Source organism: Fulmarus glacialis, unplaced genomic scaffold (genome assembly GCF_000690835.1).
Source record: "Fulmarus glacialis isolate BGI_N327 unplaced genomic scaffold, ASM69083v1 scaffold41315, whole genome shotgun sequence".
Taxonomy (NCBI): Eukaryota; Metazoa; Chordata; class Aves; order Procellariiformes; family Procellariidae; genus Fulmarus; species Fulmarus glacialis.
The window spans coordinates 270-21,759 of record NW_009214394.1 but is presented as its reverse complement, the minus strand read 5'-3'; the positions used below and the strand labels follow the sequence as shown (position 1 = coordinate 21,759).

The window sequence follows — 21,490 nt, the reverse complement described above, 5'->3', positions numbered from 1 at the left end:
TATCTTGCAAAGCTCTAGAGGAAATCTCAAAAGTGTTTAGGATATTTAGGTATTGAAATACGGGGAGTGTGAACCTTTTGAAGGTTTCCTGTTCGCAGGCTTCAGGAGAGCTTACTTTTAAATAACCATTAATACGCAGATGAAATCAGTTGGATTTATGCTTTGATGCTTGAGTCAGTCATTGGATGAATTTATACAGTTACCTTTAAAGTTGTACTGTGTCTTGGCAGTGTCTCAGCTCCTCAAGTCACGAAAAGCAACATTTTACAGTTCTGGAGGTTCTCAGTGATGTTGTAATACTAATGAACATGTTCACTTGTGTCTTCTTGTGTAGGTGGCCATCGCTGCTGAAATACTATAGCCACACAGATGGTGTTAGCTGGCTTGAAGAATACAAAGCACGGCACAATGCTGGTCTAGAAGCCCAGAGAATTGTAGCTTCGTTCTCCAAAAGGTTCTTTTCAGAACACGTAAGTCATCTTCTCTACGTATGTGCAACAACCTAGCTACTTGTTTAGTACTTTTTATTAGTTTGTCTTTCCTCTCTCTTCACATCTTTTCAACTACGCAGTCAGACAGTTCGTATTTCCTCACTTCGTGTGAAAATGCTAGATCACCAGCCAAAAGGGGAGAGAGAGTTCAAAATCCAAAGGTGCAAACTGCATCGAGTCCAAAGCGTACTCTGCATATCACATTCAGCTGTTGCCGCTGCAGCTTTAAAAGCTCTTTGCTCATTGCTGCATGTTCAGACCGGGCTCTGGGAATTTCTGAAGGACTGATAGTTTGTTGACACATAGCACAGCCTACAAATTTATCTCACTGCAGACCTTGTGCAAGGATATGGTCTGTGAGTTGTCAGAAGTCATTTGAAAACAGGACCAAGGCGCAATAGGTTCACTGAATTGGAAAGTATATTATTTAAGTTCTTTACCCAACATGACACCAAGATGCTTTTGCATTCAGTGTGAAAAAGGTGAAAATGTAATTTCTCAGAGAAGACTTACTTGCATGTGGAACAACAGTTATTTCACTGTTTGTTTGCTTAGTTGATGGCTGTGGGTTTTGGCTAGCTGTACAATTCCGGTCAATCTGAAATTCTGTGAAATAGGCATAAATGCTGCCCATAACTTCAGCTGAATTAAAAAATTCACACAAGAGCCACTAAATGGCCACCCCTTTGTGGCTCCTTTGCGCAGATATTGTGGTCCAGTAGAGAATTCTAAGGTATAGGAGACCCGTGCTATTATCTGAAGTCCTCTTATCTGATTTTGAGCAAGGGTTGGCACCTAGGTTTTCACCCCTGGAGAAGGCAGCCATGGGGCCGGTAAGGTATTTGGACACATATATCTCTTAGCTGTTCTTTTTGAACTGTTGCACTGTAGTTGCAGCAGATAGACATTTGACCATGGAGAAATGTGTGTCAGGGCATTAACCAGGGGCAGAGGCTCCTGGATTCCTTCTGTTTCAATCACGTATGCAAAGACTACTGAGAGACCATTCAGCAATACCCAAAGGCCTAATAATTAGGACCATCTCCTGTGAGACTAGAAGCTGCAGCTTGATTCCCTGCTTTGAATTGAGGGGAAGAGACTTTCAACCCAGTTCCACTAGATCCTGCGGAGTGCCTGCTAAGGTACAGTATAATGGGAATTGCTTTTTCCTTACTCTATTAGCCCATGTCCTATACTGAAAAGCTTGAAAGCAGAAAGATTTGTTACAGTTCAATCAAACCTTAAAAAAGAATTCCGAATTCTGGAAGAAAATCACTCTTCTGAATATAGATACATAAGTGATTTTTTCAAAAAAATGTTGTTCTGTCGGCAAGCTGGTAACTCTGGGTTAACGCTCATCATTAATCAGATGAAGTTTTTAAGCTTAAGTTTGAGGCTGAAATGAAGGCTCTTGCTCCTTCATTCCTTCCCCCAGGAGCAATCTGCCACACTAGGGAGGATTTGTAGTTCAGTCAACCACAGGCAAAAGCTGATTCCACCTTAAAATTACTTACAGCTTGGGTCCAGCCTGGATAAGATCTGGTATGCTTGTGCTGGTCCACATACCCTCTGCAGGAGCCCTGAGCGCTGTAGTAGTTAGCTCCGATTGCTGTAGGGTGCTACTGGGGTTCTCAGTGGATCCTTGTAATAAATCGATGGAGTGGAGACTATGAATACTTGGTGAGCTGGACATTTTTAAGATCTTTAAAAAATAGAACAGAATCGGTTTTGGGACTTTTTATGAAGTTAATGTTCTTCTGGAAAGAATCTGTGTGCTCTGCATAATTCATTGTCTGGTTTAACAGGTCCCCTGTGATGGATTCAGTGACATTGAGACTCTCGGGTGCCCAAGTCATTTTTTTGAGGATGAGCTGATGTGTATCCTTAACATGGAAGGAAGGTAAGAAAGAGTGAGGGGTTAGAAATGGAAGAGATTTTTCCCTTTCACCAGTTAAAGGAGAACAGTACTGTGGTGAATGCCTGACCTCAGCTTCTGTCCTTTTGTCGGTCTCATAAAACAACATCTCCAGGCTTACCAAGGCTGGGAAGTATTGCTGTGTCTTTAACTTCAGAATAAATTTAATATTCCCAGAAAAAAACATGTAAACTGTTCTACGAGAAGGAAGTCCTCTGACTTTGCATTGCTGTTTGTTTCTTGATTCCTTGCCAGTTCATGACATCTCTAGGGACATGTTCCATGTACCCTCTTCTCTGCAGTAGTTTCGGTTTAGGGAGTTCCCATCCTCATGTTCCTTTTCTATTTAAACCTGGATCAGTTTGCTGAACTGATTTGCAGGATGGGCCCGCAGCACCGGAGGAAGCAGGAATACTCAACGAGGATTGCCACCATGAATCCCTGTATCATCAAACTACAGCACTTTGTATTTTTTTTTTTTTAACCTCCTGTTGCTTTTCTTAGCTGTAGTGGGTCGGTACAATTTTTGTCCCCAAATAAGCATCTGAGTTTAGTTCAGCCACTGCAAAATTTGCAGTTCTGTAAATGATTCAGGCAAGTGAAATGCCAAGCAGGTAAATAAAACTTCTGGTTTGTATCTGCCTAGGTATTCTCATCACCATGCTTAACACTGGGCAAGATGAATAAGTCAGTGCTTTACTTGAAGGTTGTTCTGCTGGTAGTGTATAAACCGTGCTGATCTTGCTGTGATACGAAGCAGCAATAGATTGCTCTTAATGGAGTCTAATAGCCTTGATTAAAGGGATTGTTAGTAGAGCTTGAAAAAACGTAACTGGAATGGCAATCATCTCATTTTTGCTTTTTCACATCCGTTTTATTGCCTTCTCTATTTGAACTGGGACTAAACATCTCTCATTTGACAACTGGTTAAAAAGCTTTTGAGACTTTGCACTGGCCAAATGCCTCCCCATAAAGCAGAATTGATGCTAATTACACCCTGATTAAGCTGTAGTCATTGCCATTCAGGAGCATTAGGCTAAATCATTTCCCTGGAAGATATCCCAATAAAGCAGTTGTCCCTATTGAGCATCCCAATTTATTGGAAGAGGATAAAGAGTTACGAGGTTTGATTGTTCTCCTGTCCAGTAGGATGGAGAATGATCTGACCTGCAATCTGGAGGAGGAAAGAGATTTTTTTCTGAAGAAGGAAACTGGACTTGTTTTAAACACATGGCAAGGGCAGAGCCTGGGAATCAGTAGAATTCCCCCTTTGGGTTTTTTGGGGGCCAGGGCTTTGTGCCATTCCTAACTATTTGGTGTAAAAGTCCTCAGTGAGGCACTGGGTAACCCATTGCTGAAGGCCAGGGCTTGCTTAGGTGCATGTGATTTGAATGCCTCTAAGATGGTCTGTCGTATTTCAGGTGACCTCTTCAAACCTGACCTGGATAGTAACCAGCTCTCTATTGCTTCTTCTTGGGCACGCTGCCTTCACTTGTCAATTTAGAGAGTGATGGGGCTTTGCTGTAAAAACTGTGAGGTTTTGGACTGTGTGATTTACAGGCCGACTGTTGATCTGTTCCTGCCTTTTCAGAGCAACAGAGGTGGTTTTCCTCTGGGATTTTTTTTTTCTTTTATTGGACCTACATTCGTGTCCCTCATCAATTTTTTTTTAATGGTGAGAGGGTACTTTAAGTTTGATTCTGGAGGGATCCAGTCAGGGCGGAGGATAATTTTTTATGAATAAAATATAGGATTTTAATCAGATATTCCTGAGCTATTTTAATTAGAATCTATGTTGTTTCCCATGATACTGTATCTTCTCAAATTATATATTGGTGATAGGATAAAAATTGGAGATGATAGGAGCAATATTTTGCAAGTGTCTTATATTGTGTTTTTTTGATGATGAATTTCCTCTTAACATTTACCTTTTTTGCTGACTCTTCAGTGAGAGCAGGGTTGTCAGACTTGTTTAGAAAAGTAATAGTCTAAATTGTAAACCTGAATTCACTGGAAAAGTTAAATCAAATGTTCACCCTTAAAGTGCTTGTTTAGGGCAATACTACTTTTTGTATTTAAATGCGCAGGAAAGGTCTCACCTGGAAGTACTATGCAAAGAAAATTCTATACTTCCTACGGCAGCAGAATATATTAAAAAATCTGAAGGAGTATCTTCAACGTCCGACTGATCGGCAGTCATTTTTGGAGGGTAAGTCTTTGGCAGAAATCCCATGTAGATCATCTAATGACAGCTTTCCATCATTGTTGTTTTACTTGGAAAGAGCCTTTCCTTGCTTATATTTCAACTAGCCTTTGGACAACGACTGATAATTAAGTTTGGATTTTTGACGTACCTGAAATCCTTAAAATCTTGCAGTAGTTGCATAGTGTTGCATCAGAATGTCAGGATTACATTAGCTTCTGTCAGTGCTGTATGCTTGAATAATTGCCCGTGGACAGATGCGCTGAAAAGCAATGGAGAAAATGTTAAAACACTTGCATTTGAATCTTGAACAATGTATTGAGAAAATCAGCAGTAGCTCAGCATCCTAATTAGCTGACATTGCAGAAGCATTTTAACTGTGGCCCATGAGCTGAATACGGCCTAACAGACCAACTGATCTGATTTCGAGTCAGCTCCCTACTATCTCCTTTCCCAAGAGCTCAGATAAGGGCAAGGAACAAGCTGCAGGCAGGGGGAATTGTTGCAGCTCATAGTCTGTGTGCTGTGGCTTTCTCTTGAGAGCTGTCTGACTGCTGGACCGTTGAAGCTGAGCTGGGGAATGGATGGAAGTCCAGTCACGTGGTGGGAAGGCACATGCACCTGATATGAAGAAAGAAAAGGCTTTTCTGCAATTCGTGTCCTCAGTCTGGTGGATTGTTCTCTTCAAGCTTCCTGTGGAGAAGGTAGTCTTCTGAATGGATCAAAAGCTGCCAGTGTCTGTAGAAGAGTCCCTTACTCTTGGTGTATACCTCAAAAATGTTGTATGAAGGAGTCTCTAACACCAAAGCTGGTTCTTGTTAGTGGCAGTAGACTTTGAAGAAGGGACTGTGTTAGGGCAAGAAGGGAAAGCCAAAAGTGGCTTTTTCTGGAAACAGCCGACACAGTTATTTATGTGACTTAATTGTGTGGGTCACAAATATATGCATTTGTCTACCATGGAGGTACTATTAGAGCATCAACAGGTAGTCTTTTGTGAAGTTTCACCTGGTCATCATGGGGAACGCTTTGCGGAGGTGAGGTGGGGGAAGAAAACGTGGCCGGGGGCCCTGCTGAAATCCTTGAATACAGGCCTGTCGTGGACGTGCTAACGAAGCAGTGTAAGAAGCTGGAAGAGGTATGATCCATGCAAAATTCTTACAGGTGAATACAGTTGATTCCAAAGGTTGAACAATATGGAGGCTTTGGAAAGAGCAGTGGTGACAAGATGACAACAAGAAGATTCTGAAAAAGGGCTATTTTTTTTCTGCAGAAGTTTGACAGAAGAGGCTTGGGCAGAAGGAAAATGAAAATCTGTTCTGTTATAGTGGGTTCTGACACGAAGACGAGAGCAGGCATGGAAGAGAAAGATGAATGTAGCAGAAGAGGGAACGATGAGCAAGAATGATAGCTATGGAGGATATGGCAGGAAGAAATCAGAACTGAAGCAGAAGCGAAGTTGAGGTTGTTTCAGGCTCTGAATAAAGACATTGTTTGGGAGAATGCCAGGAGATGCAGTGTGACCGGAGAGTTGGCTGGTTAAGCCTGGTCTAGCAGCATACCTGCTCAATGTATGAATCTATTGCTTTCCCTTTCAAGATGGTGGAGAGGGGAATACTGAATTTAATTGGTATTTATCATGCCAGCTTAGTCTTTGCATTTTATGTGATAAATCCAGTATATGACTGCAAATTTTAAAAGGAAAGCTCTTGTGTTCTGCTGCAGTTGCTTGCTGCATGCCTGGAATTTAGAGTAGGTAAAACTCAGCAAAGAAAAAACTGAAGTCCTGTTTCTTATATAGTTTGTTTTTTCCAGGTGCTGTTTTAATTGATCAATACTGTAACCCGCTGTCAGACATCTGCTTAAAAAGTGTCCAGGCACAGGTGGATGATATCACAGATAAAGTGCGCAAAGTCCTGCGGACAAAAAATCCAAGGCACCCCAGCTTGGCTTCCAAGGCAGGTACTGTACAGAAACATATGCTTTACTGCAGAGCATTTCTGCAGGTCTAGATACAGGCACACAAGGTGAAATAGGTGTTGAATTATTGCAGCTTAAAGAGCTGTTGTTCTTTATCCCCTGGCAAGCATATTCTGACATTTGCTTAAACCATCGTTCAGGAAACAGCCGTTTGTTCAGCCACAGGGAATCAATAGCCCAGGGTTGTCAGTCCATCTGATGCTGTCTAAGCAAAGCGAGTTGGGGAATTCTTCTTTTTTTCATTTGTCCCTGAAGTCTTAAGTAGTCCTGATATCTGTAGCAGAGCTGTGGGACAAGGGATCGACCTCTTTCCTCTGCAAGTCTCAGAAAGTCAGCAGCAATAGAAAAGGTACGTGCTTTAACATCTCCAAAGGTCAGGCAGCATCTTGCTCCTTTATAAGCACTATCTAATGTTTGATGTCTTTCAAAGAGAGGATGAGCGGTCCGCCTGTACCTGTATATCTGGAGTGGCCAAGCTGGGGCTCTCAAGCAGTGAAAGCACAGTTCCCATGCCTGGGCAGTGTGACATGTCCAACTGCAGTGCTGTGCTGGCTCAGGTTGGTTAGGATCCAGTCCTCCAGCCGCAGAAGGAAGCGAGGCATCACTATTGCACAGCTGAGGTGCAGGGCAATCCACTGAGCCAGGCCACGTTGTGAGCAGAGCGCTAGGGCACTGCCATGGTCGACTCCAGCCAGACTATCTGAATTGAGATGAATCTCTTGTTTTCTTAGTCCATATGAAGAATTTTAGTATAAGATTCATTGCATAAAGGTTAAGTACACTTGTTTTCTCAGTTTTTATTTCATTGTATGTGGTTTTAGGAGAGGTCCTGATTCCAGAAGTGGAGCTTCAGCGGCAGGTACTTGATGCTATGAATTGTGTCCTATATGAGCAGTTAAAATACAAAGGAAATGAGCTGGATTACTATAACTCCCTGAATTCATACATTCACCAGGTACGTGTATTTTAGGCAAAAACTAGGAGGCTGCAAGGCTTGAGATACTCTATTTGTGGTGTTTATTTGTTCAAATATAGTCAGACAAATAATTCTCTCTGAAGAACAACTTGCTTTAAAGTCAGTATGATGTCATTTTGTAGTGCATATTCTGTCAAGTTGGTGTATTTTCATTTGTGAAATCAAACCTTGGGGTTTTGTGTTTTTCTTAATATCCCACATGTTTTTATCACGTTTTTATCCCCCAGGTTTTGATCCGCAGGACAGGAATTCCCATCAGTTTGTCTGTGCTTTATTTAACAATTGCCAGGCAGCTAGGAGTCAAGCTTGAACCAGTTAACTTCCCTAGCCATTTTCTGCTGCGGTGGTGTCAAGGAAAAGAAGGGTAAGTGATCTGCTGAATTTTGAAGTTGTGTCCACAGTAATAAAAGCCAGAAAGCATTTACAGCTCCAGACCTATACCAGAATATTTAATTACTTTCCATGCATAATTACAACCTATATGGAGGAAAAGATCAGATCTCTAAAGAACTTTTTGCAGAATTCAGCTCTGCTGTTGATGAATAGTAACAAATTTCCTGAGTGTGAAATAATAGTAACCATGAGGTAATGTTTCTCTTATTTAAGAAAATGATGAAAAACTGAAAAGAAATAAAAAGGTGCTGATTTCACGTAACCTTTCATACAGAACAGTTGCTGGAGACCATTGCTGTTGTTCTGTGCACTCATTTAATTCTCTGAGTCAGTGCAGGATGCATCTTTAACCAGATCATGATCAATTTACAGAAATCTGTATTTTGTGAATGACGTCAGCAGTCCAATTCAGAGCAAGGGTTTTGTCTATATATACCCCTTTTGGCACTAGGCTTCAAATGCCACATGTGTGGGCTCTGTAACAGTTTCCAGTGCAGTGTCATAATATAATCTAGCAATAGATAAAGCAAACCTGAAGATATCTGAAGGAAAGAACTGGCATGATGGAGTGAAAATGCCCCGTTAGTTTCTCTGTCTTTTCCCATATATGTTTATCTGAAGAAGCTAGGGGGAGAGAGAAGGTAGCGGGTAATCTCTTTTTAGGAGGGAGCTGAGATATGAATGACACTTCTGTTAAAAACAAGCCTGAAAGTGCTGAGGGAGGAACAGAAATAGGTCATCTTGCTTTACCATGAGACCCATCATCACAATTTAGTTTCCTTGTTGTTTCATTAGAAGCACAGATATTTTTGACTACACCTACATTGACGCCTTTGGGAAGGGGAAACAGCTGACGGTGAAGGAGTGCGAGTACCTTATTGGCCACCATGTGACAGAGGAGTTCTATGGAGTGGTGACTTCAAAAGAGGTCTTGCAGCGTATGGTGGGAAATCTCTTAAACCTTGGCAAGCGGTGAGTTGAGGATCATCTCGCCTGTAGGGCCTGTGGAAAAAAGGGCCCAGAGTATACTGTCTGCATATCTGATACTTCTTCACAGTATTTGAGTGAGTGCTTTAAAAAGGTGTCACTCACCCCAGGGGATCTTGAAAATTCTGTATGTCACGTTGCATTGTCTAGTTGCTTTTAATCACTTGCAGCAGTATTGCGTGGAAACAAGAATATTTAGTAAAACTAGTTCCCTCAAGAAAATGGACAGATCATTTTTTTTTCTTTGTGAAAAGCTGATAGGGACAATCCACCATTCCCTTAAGAGCGGAGACCTTCATCATGATCTGGTAAGCACAACCCACATGCACAAATGAGCAGTTTCAAAAGTACTGTTGATTTGTAGAAAATCTGGTTTTATTTTCAAATGCCCCTGATAATCACTTTCCCAAGTAGCCATAGACAGAAGTCACAGAGTGAAAGGATTGCTTTAGGTGTAGTTAAGCTAGGGGAATAAAAGCAGATTTCAAAAGGAAATAGCTTGGAGAGTGAATTCTCTATGTAGGATTATTTGACCAAGTAGAATACCAGTGAAGTGGGAGGGCAGAATCAATCACCGGTCGTGTAGCATTTTTCCTTCTGAGCAGGCTGTTGGGTATGATGAGCGACAGACAGTGCCGGAGTCACTCTTAGTGAATGAGCATGCCTGTACCTGTAGCATCGTTTTTGGTGACTGTCCCTGTACATCGGAGTACTGGGGGTAGGGGTTGAAGAGCTAGCCTTACAATTGAGTTTCTTTTTTGCTGGCAGAGAAAGCACTGATCAGTCTTACCAACTCTTGAGAGACTCGTTGGATCTGTACCTGGCCATGTATCCGGACAATGTACAGCATCTAATGCTCCAGGCTAGGTTATACTTCCACCTGGGAATCTGGCCAGAAAAGGTACCTCGCCACTCGGTCGTATGTTTTCTGATAGGCTAAGCACTATTAACACTAGTCTATTGATTTTTGGACTACGTCAGCTTGCATTACAGTCTGCCACAAGTTGTTCTGTAATAAATGCAATTGAATGAGTTATCACATTTCAGAGAATCAATTTCTACTATATGAAGCAGGGAAAAGAGGATGGGTTGCCCTAGGGGAGACTTGTGGGCAGCCTCGAGTCTGAGTCATAATTTATGATTTACTGCCCAAGTCTGACAGCTGGTCTTGCAACCAATACTGTGGACTTCTAGCTGTAGGTTGTAAGAGCATTCTGTTTGGTTTATGCCTAGATTGTGGTAGTGGTGGTAAAACTCTTGCTGGACTCATGTAAAAGGAGCAATTACCTTATCAGAAAACTTGCAGGAAGTTATCTTTTGTAAATATGACCAAAACTGTTCTCTGAAACCTTAGCCACATGATCGGTGGCTCTTGTGAAAAAGCAACTTAATATTCCTGTCCTTGGGATTCTTTTTTAATATCACCTTTAGCATAGCAACTTGAGTCCTGCTATCTTGTGAATGTGGGAAAGAAGGTGCTGAGACTTACAAGTTGTCTAAGTTGTCTAGATCATCTCTGTCTTTCACTGAATCGGGAAGGCACAGGGAAGAAGCATGTAACTCAAAAAAGTATTATTTCTTTAGTGTTTCACTACAGCGAAGAGGTGTGCCCTAGTCAAAATTTCCTGTACTACTTTAGTGAAGCTCACGCACTTGGGCAGTGCCTGTGCCATTTCCAAATGTGAGGTTTGGGTGAGGGGGCAGAATTATTGGCTGGACAGCTGAGCAGAAAACCAAGCTCTTTCCACTAAATTAATGGAAGCATAGGACTGCTGGAGAAGCTGCCTTCCTTTTGAAGAACAAACTGTGCTAGGCTTGCTGTTCCTTTCTTATGGCAGCAAGTTTTAGGGTCGCCACAGAAAAAACAGCACAAACTAAGAAATTGTGTATGGGGGCGACTCGCTGAGCTGAAATGGCAACCGTACGTAAATAGGGGACAGCTAAGTGAAACACTGAAAGATCTTCCTTCCCCTTTCCGGCACTCAGCGATGTGTTTGTAAAGCACCAAGGCTTTACATACTTGCATTTTGCTTCTCCATCAGAACAAATAATACAACCCCTTGGCTGAGTTTTACATGTAGATTCTCTGCACCACCGTTGCCAGATGCAATGAAAATGTGCAAATTAGGACTTTTCAGTATTGCATCCTTATATGCATCCAGTCGTTCCAGGCTATCGGGTAGGATTGTAGCTAGCCAGAGAGAATGCTCTATGTCTGATAGAACAGGAGATACTAGATTTAATACAGGTCTGCCAGATTTATGGGAAGTGGTACAAAATCTTAAAAGTCAAGCAGAGCTCCACAGAATGTTGTCCTAAATGTTTGCAAATAACAGTAAATGAAATTGCCAAGAATCTATGGCAGCTGTGATCACTGTGCTAGGCCTTCGCCTTCTGTAGGATTTTTCAGGATTTTCACATCCTTCTTAAGAGGTCAGCCGGAGAATTAAGGTGGCCAAGAAGCCTGAGCTGTTTTTCTTCTTCTCATACCTAATTACTCACCTGTTCTTTTTCTGAATTTATTTTCTTCACCTCTTGGCTGATGTTCATGCTCAGTAGCCTGAGATATCTATTCCTCTTCTGCTGCTGCTCTGAACTTAGAGTGACGAAAACTTCCAGCGTGTGATCAAGGAGACAATCCTTTTGCCAGGTGCTGACGTGTGTCAGATTTTGGAACTGTGGCAGCACTTGAGGTATTTCATGTTGGGACGGATGTATGTGTCTTTTCCCAACCTGTTTAGACAGCAGTTTTGTTAAAAGCAAGCAAAAAAAAAAAAAAAAAGGGTAAAACTTGCATTGCCTGCCTCTAACAAAGTTGGCACCAGATGCTCTGATAGTGTGCCAGAGGGTGTTGGTAGGCTGGTATTCTGGATCTACAGGGTTTGCTGCTTTGAGAGCACTTTTAAAGTTAGTGTTCTTTAGTCATCCTGAGACAAGCAGATTCTCTGTCTCTTGTTCACTATTACATGGTGTAGCATCGTAGAAGTTATTTGCGTTTCCTTCTGTGCTGCCCTATTTTTTCTCTGCCAGGCTCCCACAGACATGCTGAGGAACTCTTTTAAACTAAAATGTTTGTTGTCAAGTACAGCACAAGTCATCTGGAATCACTTCACAGCAGCAGTTTGGGAGACTAGCAACAGTATTCTCTTAACATTTTAGAAACCTTGAAATGGTCTCGTCAATGCCCTGTGCTTGCAAAATGTGATGCGATTAGCTTGTATGACTTAGTTTTAAGGAGTTACTGTTCTCAACAGTACCCTTCCTTAGAAGTAGGGAGCTTTACAAATAGAAAAGGAGAGGACTGTTTGCAATTTCTGCAGACTAAGCAAGTGCGAAGAACTCCTTGGGAGCATGTAGCTAGAGGAAAGGTTCTCAGTCCTGTGTGGAAGACTTGTGTGGCAGTCCTCTAGGCCTGGGCACTTAGACCCACCTAACTTGAGAAATATATCTGTATATATTTGTAAGTGTTGGACTGCTGTAGAGACTTGTTCTAAATCTATCTTTTTGTTTTGGTTGTTGAAGGTTCTGGACATCTTGCAGCATATTCAGGCTTTAGACCCATCCCAGCATGGGGCCGTCGGGTACTTAGTTCAACATACCCTAGAGCATATTGAGCGCCGGAAGGAGGAGGTGGGACCTGAGGTGAAGCACCGCTCAGATGAGAAGCATAAAGAGGTCTGCTTTTCGATCGGGCTGATTATGAAACACAAAAGGTGAGCTCTTCAAAACCTTCCCCACGTTAGCAGGCTGTACTGTAACAACAAGTGCAGAAGTGTTTGTTCTGACAGTAATGAGACGTGGTTTTATCTGCCAAGGAGGTACCTGGAATGGAAAATGCCAGGCACGTGCATCTGTGCCATGTACCTCGTAGAAAAATGGGAGCAGCTCTGTCTGTCCTTCAAGAGAGCGAGTGTATTCACTGCTGTTTGCATGCAGAGAGAAGTTTGTAAGGTGACTTGTCTGAGTCATCATATATCACATAGCTAAAATTTCCACAGCCCAGAGCTCTTGAAGAAACATCAGTAATCAGTTAATAAGGGACTGTGGAGCAGAATCGACTTCAAAAAAGATTGTAAGATTCCTAAGACAGCTTATGAATCCTTCCCTGTGCTATTATTACCCCCTCTTCTGGCATTGCAGAGAGGCTTTGTGTTCCTGTCTGTACTACTCTGCCAGAATGACATGCCAGCACTGTGTTGCTTTGACCACTTCTCCAACTCAACAAGACATCTGGAGCATATTTTAAGGGCATTAGCAGTCATAGTTATAATGCCTCACGATTAATTGCATAAATAATCTGAAAATAACGATGGCTTTGTGTCTGGGAGTTCAGTATTGGGATTACCACGTCTGTGTGATGGGCACGGATGTAATTGCACAACACAGTAGGATAGTTGATTCTCTCCCTATTTCTTGTTTCCTGTTCTCCCGGTTGCTGATTTCCAGACTTTTTCCCATTTTCATTTCTTGCTCACATTTGGTTTTCCTTTGTCCTTAGCTGTTTGTTCCTGTCTATTTATCCAGTCACTCCTAGTCATTTCCCCCACCTCAAAATACACACACGTACGCACACAATCTTTTTGAATTGATTTTTCCGCCCCACCCGCCCTTGTCCTCTCCTCCTTGTGCCAACTCACAGGAGGCTCCTATCCTGTTTGTGCTATATTAGTCTTGAGGAAAAAGAGCTGGCTCTGGAGTTTTCACAGTCTTTGGTGTGCAATTTTTTAATTAGATATGGCTATAACTGCGTGATTTATGGCTGGGATCCCGCCTGCATGATGGGGCATGAATGGATTCGGAATATGAATGTCCACAGCCTTCCACATGGCCCCCACCAGCCTTTCTACAATGTGCTAGTGGAAGATGGCTCTTGCAGATATGCTGCTCAAGGTAAGCAGGAGTCTTCCATGTTTACTATCAGTTTAGAAGTACATTAGGCGAAAGGGATGCTTAAGTGATTAGCTCTTTTAAGTATGAAACATAAACAGTTAAGGTTGAGGTAGGAAGGAAAATGATCTTGAATTCAGGGCCTGCGTTGTTTGCTCTCCATGAAATCGGTACTGCTAGGAATGAACGTTAAGGACCACTCCAGTGTAATCTCCTTTTGCCTTAGAAATGTGTTTTGGACGTGACTGGTTTTATGGTGTAAACAATGATCGTTGCTTTTAAAAGAGGTAATTCAGCTTTTGCTGAAGTCTGAAGTTCTGTCAGCAGCTCTCGTTCTTTGAAATTATAGCTGTGCTTTGGGCAGGACCTCAAAATAGGATCTAGTGAGAGAGCACGCAAACTTTGCTTATCAGGGCATGGTTCTGAGCAGCTGTCATCAAGAGACTGTATGTGCCAAGATCCCAGAGAACACGGCTAGCATGGCTTTTAGTGCCACCTTGGATAAGAATGGGGTAAAAGTGAATGTCTCTTCTAAACCTCTTTCCATTTGTGAAATCTCTATCATCCATTCTTTATGCAACATACCATAAGAAAGGAAATTCTTGTCTGATGGTCAAAATATGAGGTTAGGATACAAGAAATGTTGAACTGAGGTTAAAAAGGGGAAAAAAACCCTATACATATGTCTGTAACTCTGTACATTGTAAACAGAGTGTTTCTTTGCCTCATGTTTGTCCTTCTCCCTGTGATACGGAGGCATCCCATCCAGCTGGCAGGGCAGCTGCACAGCCTGACTGTATTTTGCTAAGACAAGATGTGGAAGCTGCTGGAGGGGAAACGCTGAACAAAATGCAGTTCCACTCTTTCACTGGAGGGTGCTCCCTAGCATGTTCTGGTCCCATATACATGAGCAAGAGGTGGTTTTATAGGAGTGGACACTCCTACCTTTGTAGGCTTAAAGTTCAGGTGTTTTTCACTGTCCTGAGAGTTACTTTATATTCAGTAGTCCAAAAAGATGAAGTGGGGACCGGGAATGTTGCAGCTCAGCCTTATGGCTCATATTAGGCAGTACTTGGCCTCTCAGAGAGTCTTAAAAAACAAAAATTCTTGTGTGCCATGAGTTGATATTAAAATGTGCATCTCAGTGAAGTCTAATCAGATAATTGTCCACAGTGCTTCTGGGGCTGAGTCATCTCTTGTATCTTTTGTCTAATTGTTTATAAACAAGTATAATGCTGGCTGGTTCCAGAGCACAGAGTATTTTAGCCAAGCTGTAGGTTGACACCGTCATCTCTGTGTTTTGATACTGCTAGGGAAAATTGAAGGGTTTGTCCTTCCTTGCTGAAATCTTGCTGCCTGACTATCCCCTCTAAAATACTCCTTGGATTATTTGGGAAGGGAGTGTTTCGTAACTTACTGACCTGACTTTGGGGAGGGGATGATAGTTTTTTACTGAAAGAATCTTAAACAAATCTGCATGCAGAGTTTTATCTAACCAGCTCAGAAATAACAACAAGCTTATTATAGGTAATTGTACCTCAGTTTGAGTCCTTCCTGTAAATTCGTAGGTTGAGCTGTAGCTAATTCCAAAACACCTGTTTCATACAGTGAGTTTGGTATCTACCTGTCCGCTCTTGTCTTTCTTTGCTTTGCTTTGTGGCAGACAGGCCAGATATCTGTGGTTCAAAAACTTCTAGTCAGCATGTTTCTCAGGCTGCCCACCTAGTGCCAAATTTGCTTGTCTCAGTCTCTTCCCCCCTGCCAGCTTCTGTTTCATCGCTGTGTTTTTCCCTTTGTACATGGCTTGCTGCTCAGCCGTGCTTCTGCAGAGCATATTGGAGTGTAAATTGTTTTCCGCAGTGGTGCAGTATACAAAAAAGGTCCTTTGCAAGCCCGTAGGACTGCACCAGCCCGCTGAGGTGCAGAAAGCTCTTGTGCTTTCGGCTGCACACACTGATATACAGTAGCTTCAAAGAGGCTGTATGGATTAATATGACTTGTACGTGCTCTCTGTAGTGAACTGAATAGTTTCAGAGACAGATTAATTATTCCTGAATGATATTCTCTGCATCCCAACTTGTTCCTGCCCTGCCTTGCAGATAAGTCAAACTTTGGGACTTAGGCAGCTTTTGTTTCTACCTGTATATCTGGCACCGTGCTGGAAAAAATGACATCATTTGGGGACTGCTGCAGGGCACCTGCGCATGTGATTTACTCCTGGGCTGCCTCCCAGTCACACTGCTTTACACAAATACTGCGGGAGCAAAGAGGCCCTCAGCTCTGTGTTTTAATGCCGGTGCTTCTGTGTTGTTTAACTGTTGTGCTTAATCAGGTTATCTTTTAGTACAAAGGAGGAAATGGGGTGCTCTGGGAAAGAATCAACGTGCTCTTCTTGGGGACTTTCTCTCAACTTCGGGAAGTTTGGATTTGGAAAAGTTAATTGTGCAGTTTGATATGTGCTTGAAAACCAGGCTGGTGACTTGACATGGTTGAAACACAGGCTGGTGACTTAGAGCAAGAAAGCACTCGGCTCCTCTACCAGGACAACCTTGTGCAGTCGGCCTCACCTTCGAGCATTTGAGAAGGATCTCTCCTAGAAACTGATCTCCCATGGGACTTGAGGAATCAGAGCTCAGCGCAGCTTCTCCCTGCGCTTAGAGCCGAGACCTGTGACCAACAGAGTGGGAGCAGGTCAGCATCCTGCTACTCTAATCTAACCTCAGACAATGTGGTCTCAGGCGTAAAATAGTTTTCATGCCACTAGGAAATGGGGTCAGCATCATTTAGGAGATGAGGCTCTGTGAGCAATCGTACTGGCACACTCTGTGCATATTTTCCTGGATTAGGGTTTCTTTTCTTTAAAGCGTCAGGAGGTGGTGTTTCTAGAGACAGAAACAAGACTTGAGAGAGGCGTGGGATTTGTTGCCTTATAGCAGGCCATTTCATGGTGATAACTGATTCTTTCCTTTCCTAACAGAGAACCTGGAATATAACTCTGAGCCTCGGGAGATCCCTCACCCTGACATTGGCCGCTATTTTTCAGAGTTTACCGGCATTCACTACCTAGCAAATACCGAGCTAGAAATTCGGTATCCAGAGGATTTGGAGCTCACACGTGCCACAGTTCAGAAGATCTACAGTTCAGGCAAGGAGTGAGTGCAAAAGGCATCGTGAGGACAGAAGCAGCTGGAGTGTAGCTTTACCCTCTTTGCAAAACTTGCGTGGAAGGCAAGTTTGGTGATAATCCTTTGGCTTAATGCATTGAAAACTGCATTGAACTTTGTAACTGGTGCTATAGCATCTTTCCGTTGCCTGCCTGCCCATTCTGGCCCAAAGGCACAGGGACACATTGGTAGTTGAGGCCAAGCGTAAGGATCTTGCAGGGACAGTCGTGCTAGGAAGCGCGTTGTCCTTTGGAAGGATTTGCGCATATTACTCGTTCGGTGATTGTCTTGCCTAAAAGGTCGATGCCGTGAGATCCCTGGTGTGGAATATGGAAGAACTCTTCCAGAGAAGGAAGTTGCTTGTCCTTGCAGTGTTGTGGGTTTTTTGTTTGGTTGTGTTTGTTTTTTCTAATGTATATCTCACGCAGGTGATAGTTTTTAAAGTCTCTTACGTTTCACTGTTGTCTTCTCTGGTCTGAATTTTTGGTCAGATTTTGCTTCACCTCTGTAGTCCGATTGTTCACAGAGCTACCATTCTGATTCTGAATATCCATACGGGCCTGGGAGAGAGCCCCACCAACAAAAACTGAAGCAGCTAGGCTTCCAGGGTGGCAAGCGCAGTGGTAACACTGAGGTCCAGCTGGCCACCTCACTGATGATACAAACTCTCCTAATGCAGAAGATGAGCTTCTAGCCCTTTTTCATGCCTGCTAAACACATCCAGTCCATGTTCTTACCTTGATTTTTGGTCTGTTCATCATGTATGTCCAAGGCAGGATCTGCAGGATCGTGAGTGCTCCCGGGATGATTTTGAACCTCGTGGCACTGTTTCATGGAAGCCTTGAGGTCAGTGCCAGAATGACTTTGATGTATGGGGAGCTTCCACTCACTGTCGTCTCCAATCTATAGGTATTTATGCAATACAGTGGGATCGTGACTGGAAACTGACCAACCCTGGAGTCAGCCAAACCGTGTATAGAAGAGAGATGTTAATTCCTGCAGCCTGAGGCCTTCTTCCTTTTTGCCAAAAGAGAACGGATTTGGGGGGAGTGCATACTCCGCTGCCCAGAAGAGAAGAGCTTTAGCAGCTCAAGGCACATGAATTTCAACGTGACTTAAAGGCCCAGACAGAACCATTGCAGAAAAGGTTTTCCTCTGGGTTTGGGTATTGTGGGGTGCAGTGACTCAGTGTTCGTGCATACACAGAGCCTGCATATCTTTGTGGTTTCTGAAGCAATGTCTATAGACTAGCTGCAGCTAGTGTCTCCTGTCACTGTCCAGTTGCAATACAGTAGTTATGTCAGAGATGAGAATTAGGTACTGTGCCCTGTAGAGTTAGGTGGATGCTCTTACTCTATTATAGCGCTTCAGGTATCGCCACGTGAAATCACACAGCCCTCCTCTTAAAAGAATGCTTGAACTGCATGCCATCCTATTGAAATACTGAGCACTGATGAAATATGAGAAATAAATACTGAAAGCCCAGCACTTTTGCCAGCGGAGTGGTGGTGGTCTGCAGGAATCTTGGTGCTTTAGGAAGAGCCCTGTGTAGTTAGTGCTGAGGAATGGTGAAGGTGCTGTACTCCAAGTAGAACTGTATCTTCAAAGAAGTCTGTACTGAAATGAACTTGGAGGGAGGGAAGGAGGAAGGGACTGAAGAATTTGTACGGAAGCAGAATGGATCCAACTGAAAGCAGGGTAGGGAATCATTAGGCAAAATCTTAAAATCCATCTCCTGTTTTTGAGGGTTGGAGTAGACCCCAACCCTCCACCCCTTTTTGAGGGTTGAAAGCAGATCCCAAAAGATTCCTAGCAGGGATGCAAGGTTGGGAATGGGACTGCTGAGTCACAAGGTTCATGCTGGTGGCTGAGAACAGGCACACAGGAGCAGGGCTTGGGCTCCTCATTCCCAGCCTCAGCTTTGATGAGGCTAGCTCTGTGACAGCATAGATAGATACCAGTAGTTTCCTGGGGTTTTATGCTCCCCTCTGCTAAACGGGCAGTCTGACACGTTGCCCCTCTCAAGTGCATCAGGAGAACAGCCACATACCGAGCTCATAGGAGTCCTCAGCAAGAGGTGCTGCCTGAATGCCAGGTAGAATCGTGCCATAAAAAAGCCACAGGAGTGAACAGAAAGCTGCCCAAAGTTTCTCTGAAAACTGGTGCTGGACAATGCATATCTAACCCACTTGAAAACATGCTGTGTACTTTAAGACGGGGCTCCCAGAGTAGCCGGCAGAGCCCATTATACCCATCTTTCTGGAGCCACCCTATGTTTATACTCTGAAAAGAGTCTGGACAAGGAGGAAATGTGGGAGCTGCTCTGCATGCGGTTCACGCACACTTCCCCCACCCACAGACTCTTAACCGTTTCCGTTTTTGCATGGGGTGCAGAAGAGGAGTGTTACTGTGCAATGGGGGACAGACATACTGCAAGTGACTTATGTACACCAGGCAACCCAGCCAGCCCTGTAACTAAAACCTTTAATCCCTTCGGCAAACATTTTGTAGAGAAACGGTGTCCTCAGGCAGGTCTACCTGTCTGCTTTGCTGTGCAGACCATGTCAGTGCATCGTGATGTGGGTGTTTGTGTCGTCCAGGAGCGCCGACGCAGCCTTGTATGTGCCAAATTCGGAAGAGACTGGAGGCATTTCAGTGGGCACCACACAACATCAGCACAGGATCCAAGTCCCGATTTTGGGACTTCAGACAAAACCAAAGGAAACGGTGTGTAAAGGCCCCCCCTTTTTTATCCTTTTTGGTTAGGCATGCCCCTTGCCTCGTTCTGTCTTCCTGCTGCTGCCTGCGGGGTAGGCTGTGTTGCATGGTATTGGGTTGAGTCTTTGGTCTTAGCGAGGAGGAATTCCCACGTAAGTATTTGCAGCTCAGCCCAAGCACCCAGGGTGGCCAGGGAGAACTCAAAAAACCCACAAGGATATCTCTCTATCCCTGCCTGAGCAATCTCTTGAAATGCACATCAGTTCCCACAGGCTGAGCATCCGAGGTCCGGCGCAGCCGGGAAACGCCTCTTTGGGTTGATGGAGGTCACGTTAGGTGTATGCCTGTGCATCAGGCGGCTCTTCTGTCCCCTTTCCCCTCCTGGCAGCGCAGGCATCTTTGCAGTCGCCATTTCCCCAAGAAGACAGCAGTGGATCCCAAATGGTCCTTGTGTCCGTGAGTAACGTCTGGGTCCGCGTGGATGTACGTATGTTAAAGATGATACATATGCATATACATGGTGGTTTGTCCTGCTGTGTCTGCGCAGAGTTCACTTGGGCAAAGGGTTGTTTTGCTTTCTGGAGAAGGTGGGATTGCCGCCCTTCTCTTACCTGACTTCACTTGCCCACCATCCCAAAGCAGATGGGAGAGCAGAAAGACTGTCCCGGGTGGTCTGGTGCAGTACCAAAGTCCTCTGGTCCCCTGGGGGCAGAGGGGTGGATTTCCTGCAGCTGACACCATCTTCGTGATACCTTTTCGTTCTGTGTCGTCAGCCATCTGTCCTGTGGACAGAACAGCCGGGGTGCTGTCATGTTAAAATGGCTTTCTGGAGGGTGAAGGAAAAAAATATGGAGGGGGGAAAGAGGAGGCTGGGAGAGGGCAGGAAGCAAGTAATAATTGCTGTCTGGATCGTTAGGAAAACGGCACAGAGAACTGAGCAGCAGTCATGGGCTGGTTTTGAGCGGTGCCACTGGGTCTTGGGGCGCAGGTAGGTTATATAGATAGTGCCCTTCCCAGACTCCCCTAGCAGGGAGTGAGGGCTGTGGGCAACAGCCTCTTCGGGGAGGTTTGTCCTCCCTTACAGGACGATGTCTTGATGTGCTGCAAGGTGTGTTCCCTGGGGCAGGGGAGGGACAGCTAATGGTGCAGCATCCTCTTGGGAAGCCCTTCCAACCCCATCCCAACATGCAGGGTCAGCGGGGACGCACTACAGAGTGCCCTGACAGGCCCCAGAGCCGAGGGCATGGCATGTGGCCTCTGTGAAGAACCGTGGTAGTTTGTCACCAACCTTTACAGGAAAATCAGAGGCCCTGAGACCCTACGCAGCAGCCAGCCCTGCCTCCGGCCGGCGGAGAGCTGCATCCTCGGGGGCTCTGCTGTTGAGTGCAGGAGGGCGAGGGGAGGGAAGGACTACTTTGGGCTGGAGGAGGGCCCCTTCTAGGCCACCTTCACATTCACACCAGGTTGCTCAGGGTATTGTCCTGACTCTTTTTGAGCATCTCCAAGGGATGTCACAGCTCCATGGGCTGTACCTGCCTGGCTGGTGGCTCTTCCCCCACGTGAGGACACAGGGGCTGCCTGTGTAGGCAAGGACAGAGTGGTGCGTGTGTTACCCCTCTCTCCTACCCTCCTCCGTTCGGCTAGAGATGCCTAGGCTGGACAAAAAGACATGTTAGATGAAAAATTCGCTGCCCCAGGCCTGAAGGGTGAGGAGCCCTGAGCCCCAGGGTCCTCCTGACACTGACGGCTAAGGCTGCAGGATGGGGACATCTCTCCTTT

The 21,490-nt window shown here is 44.3% G+C and overlaps 1 protein-coding gene across 1 annotated transcript; it reads left to right on the top strand.

The window, feature by feature from the left end:
* Window positions 1-334: 334 nt before the first annotated feature.
* Window positions 335-17,319, top strand: FBXO21 (F-box protein 21; the record flags this gene model as incomplete). Its single annotated transcript, XM_009578540.1, has 11 exons — window positions 335-470; window positions 2,297-2,391; window positions 4,494-4,615; window positions 6,422-6,568; window positions 7,408-7,541; window positions 7,790-7,926; window positions 8,751-8,927; window positions 9,711-9,843; window positions 12,465-12,655; window positions 13,675-13,832; window positions 16,807-17,319. Coding segments are annotated over 11 exons (1,609 nt in total), but the record flags the coding sequence as incomplete, so codon positions are not given.
* Window positions 17,320-21,490: the final 4,171 nt, after the last annotated feature.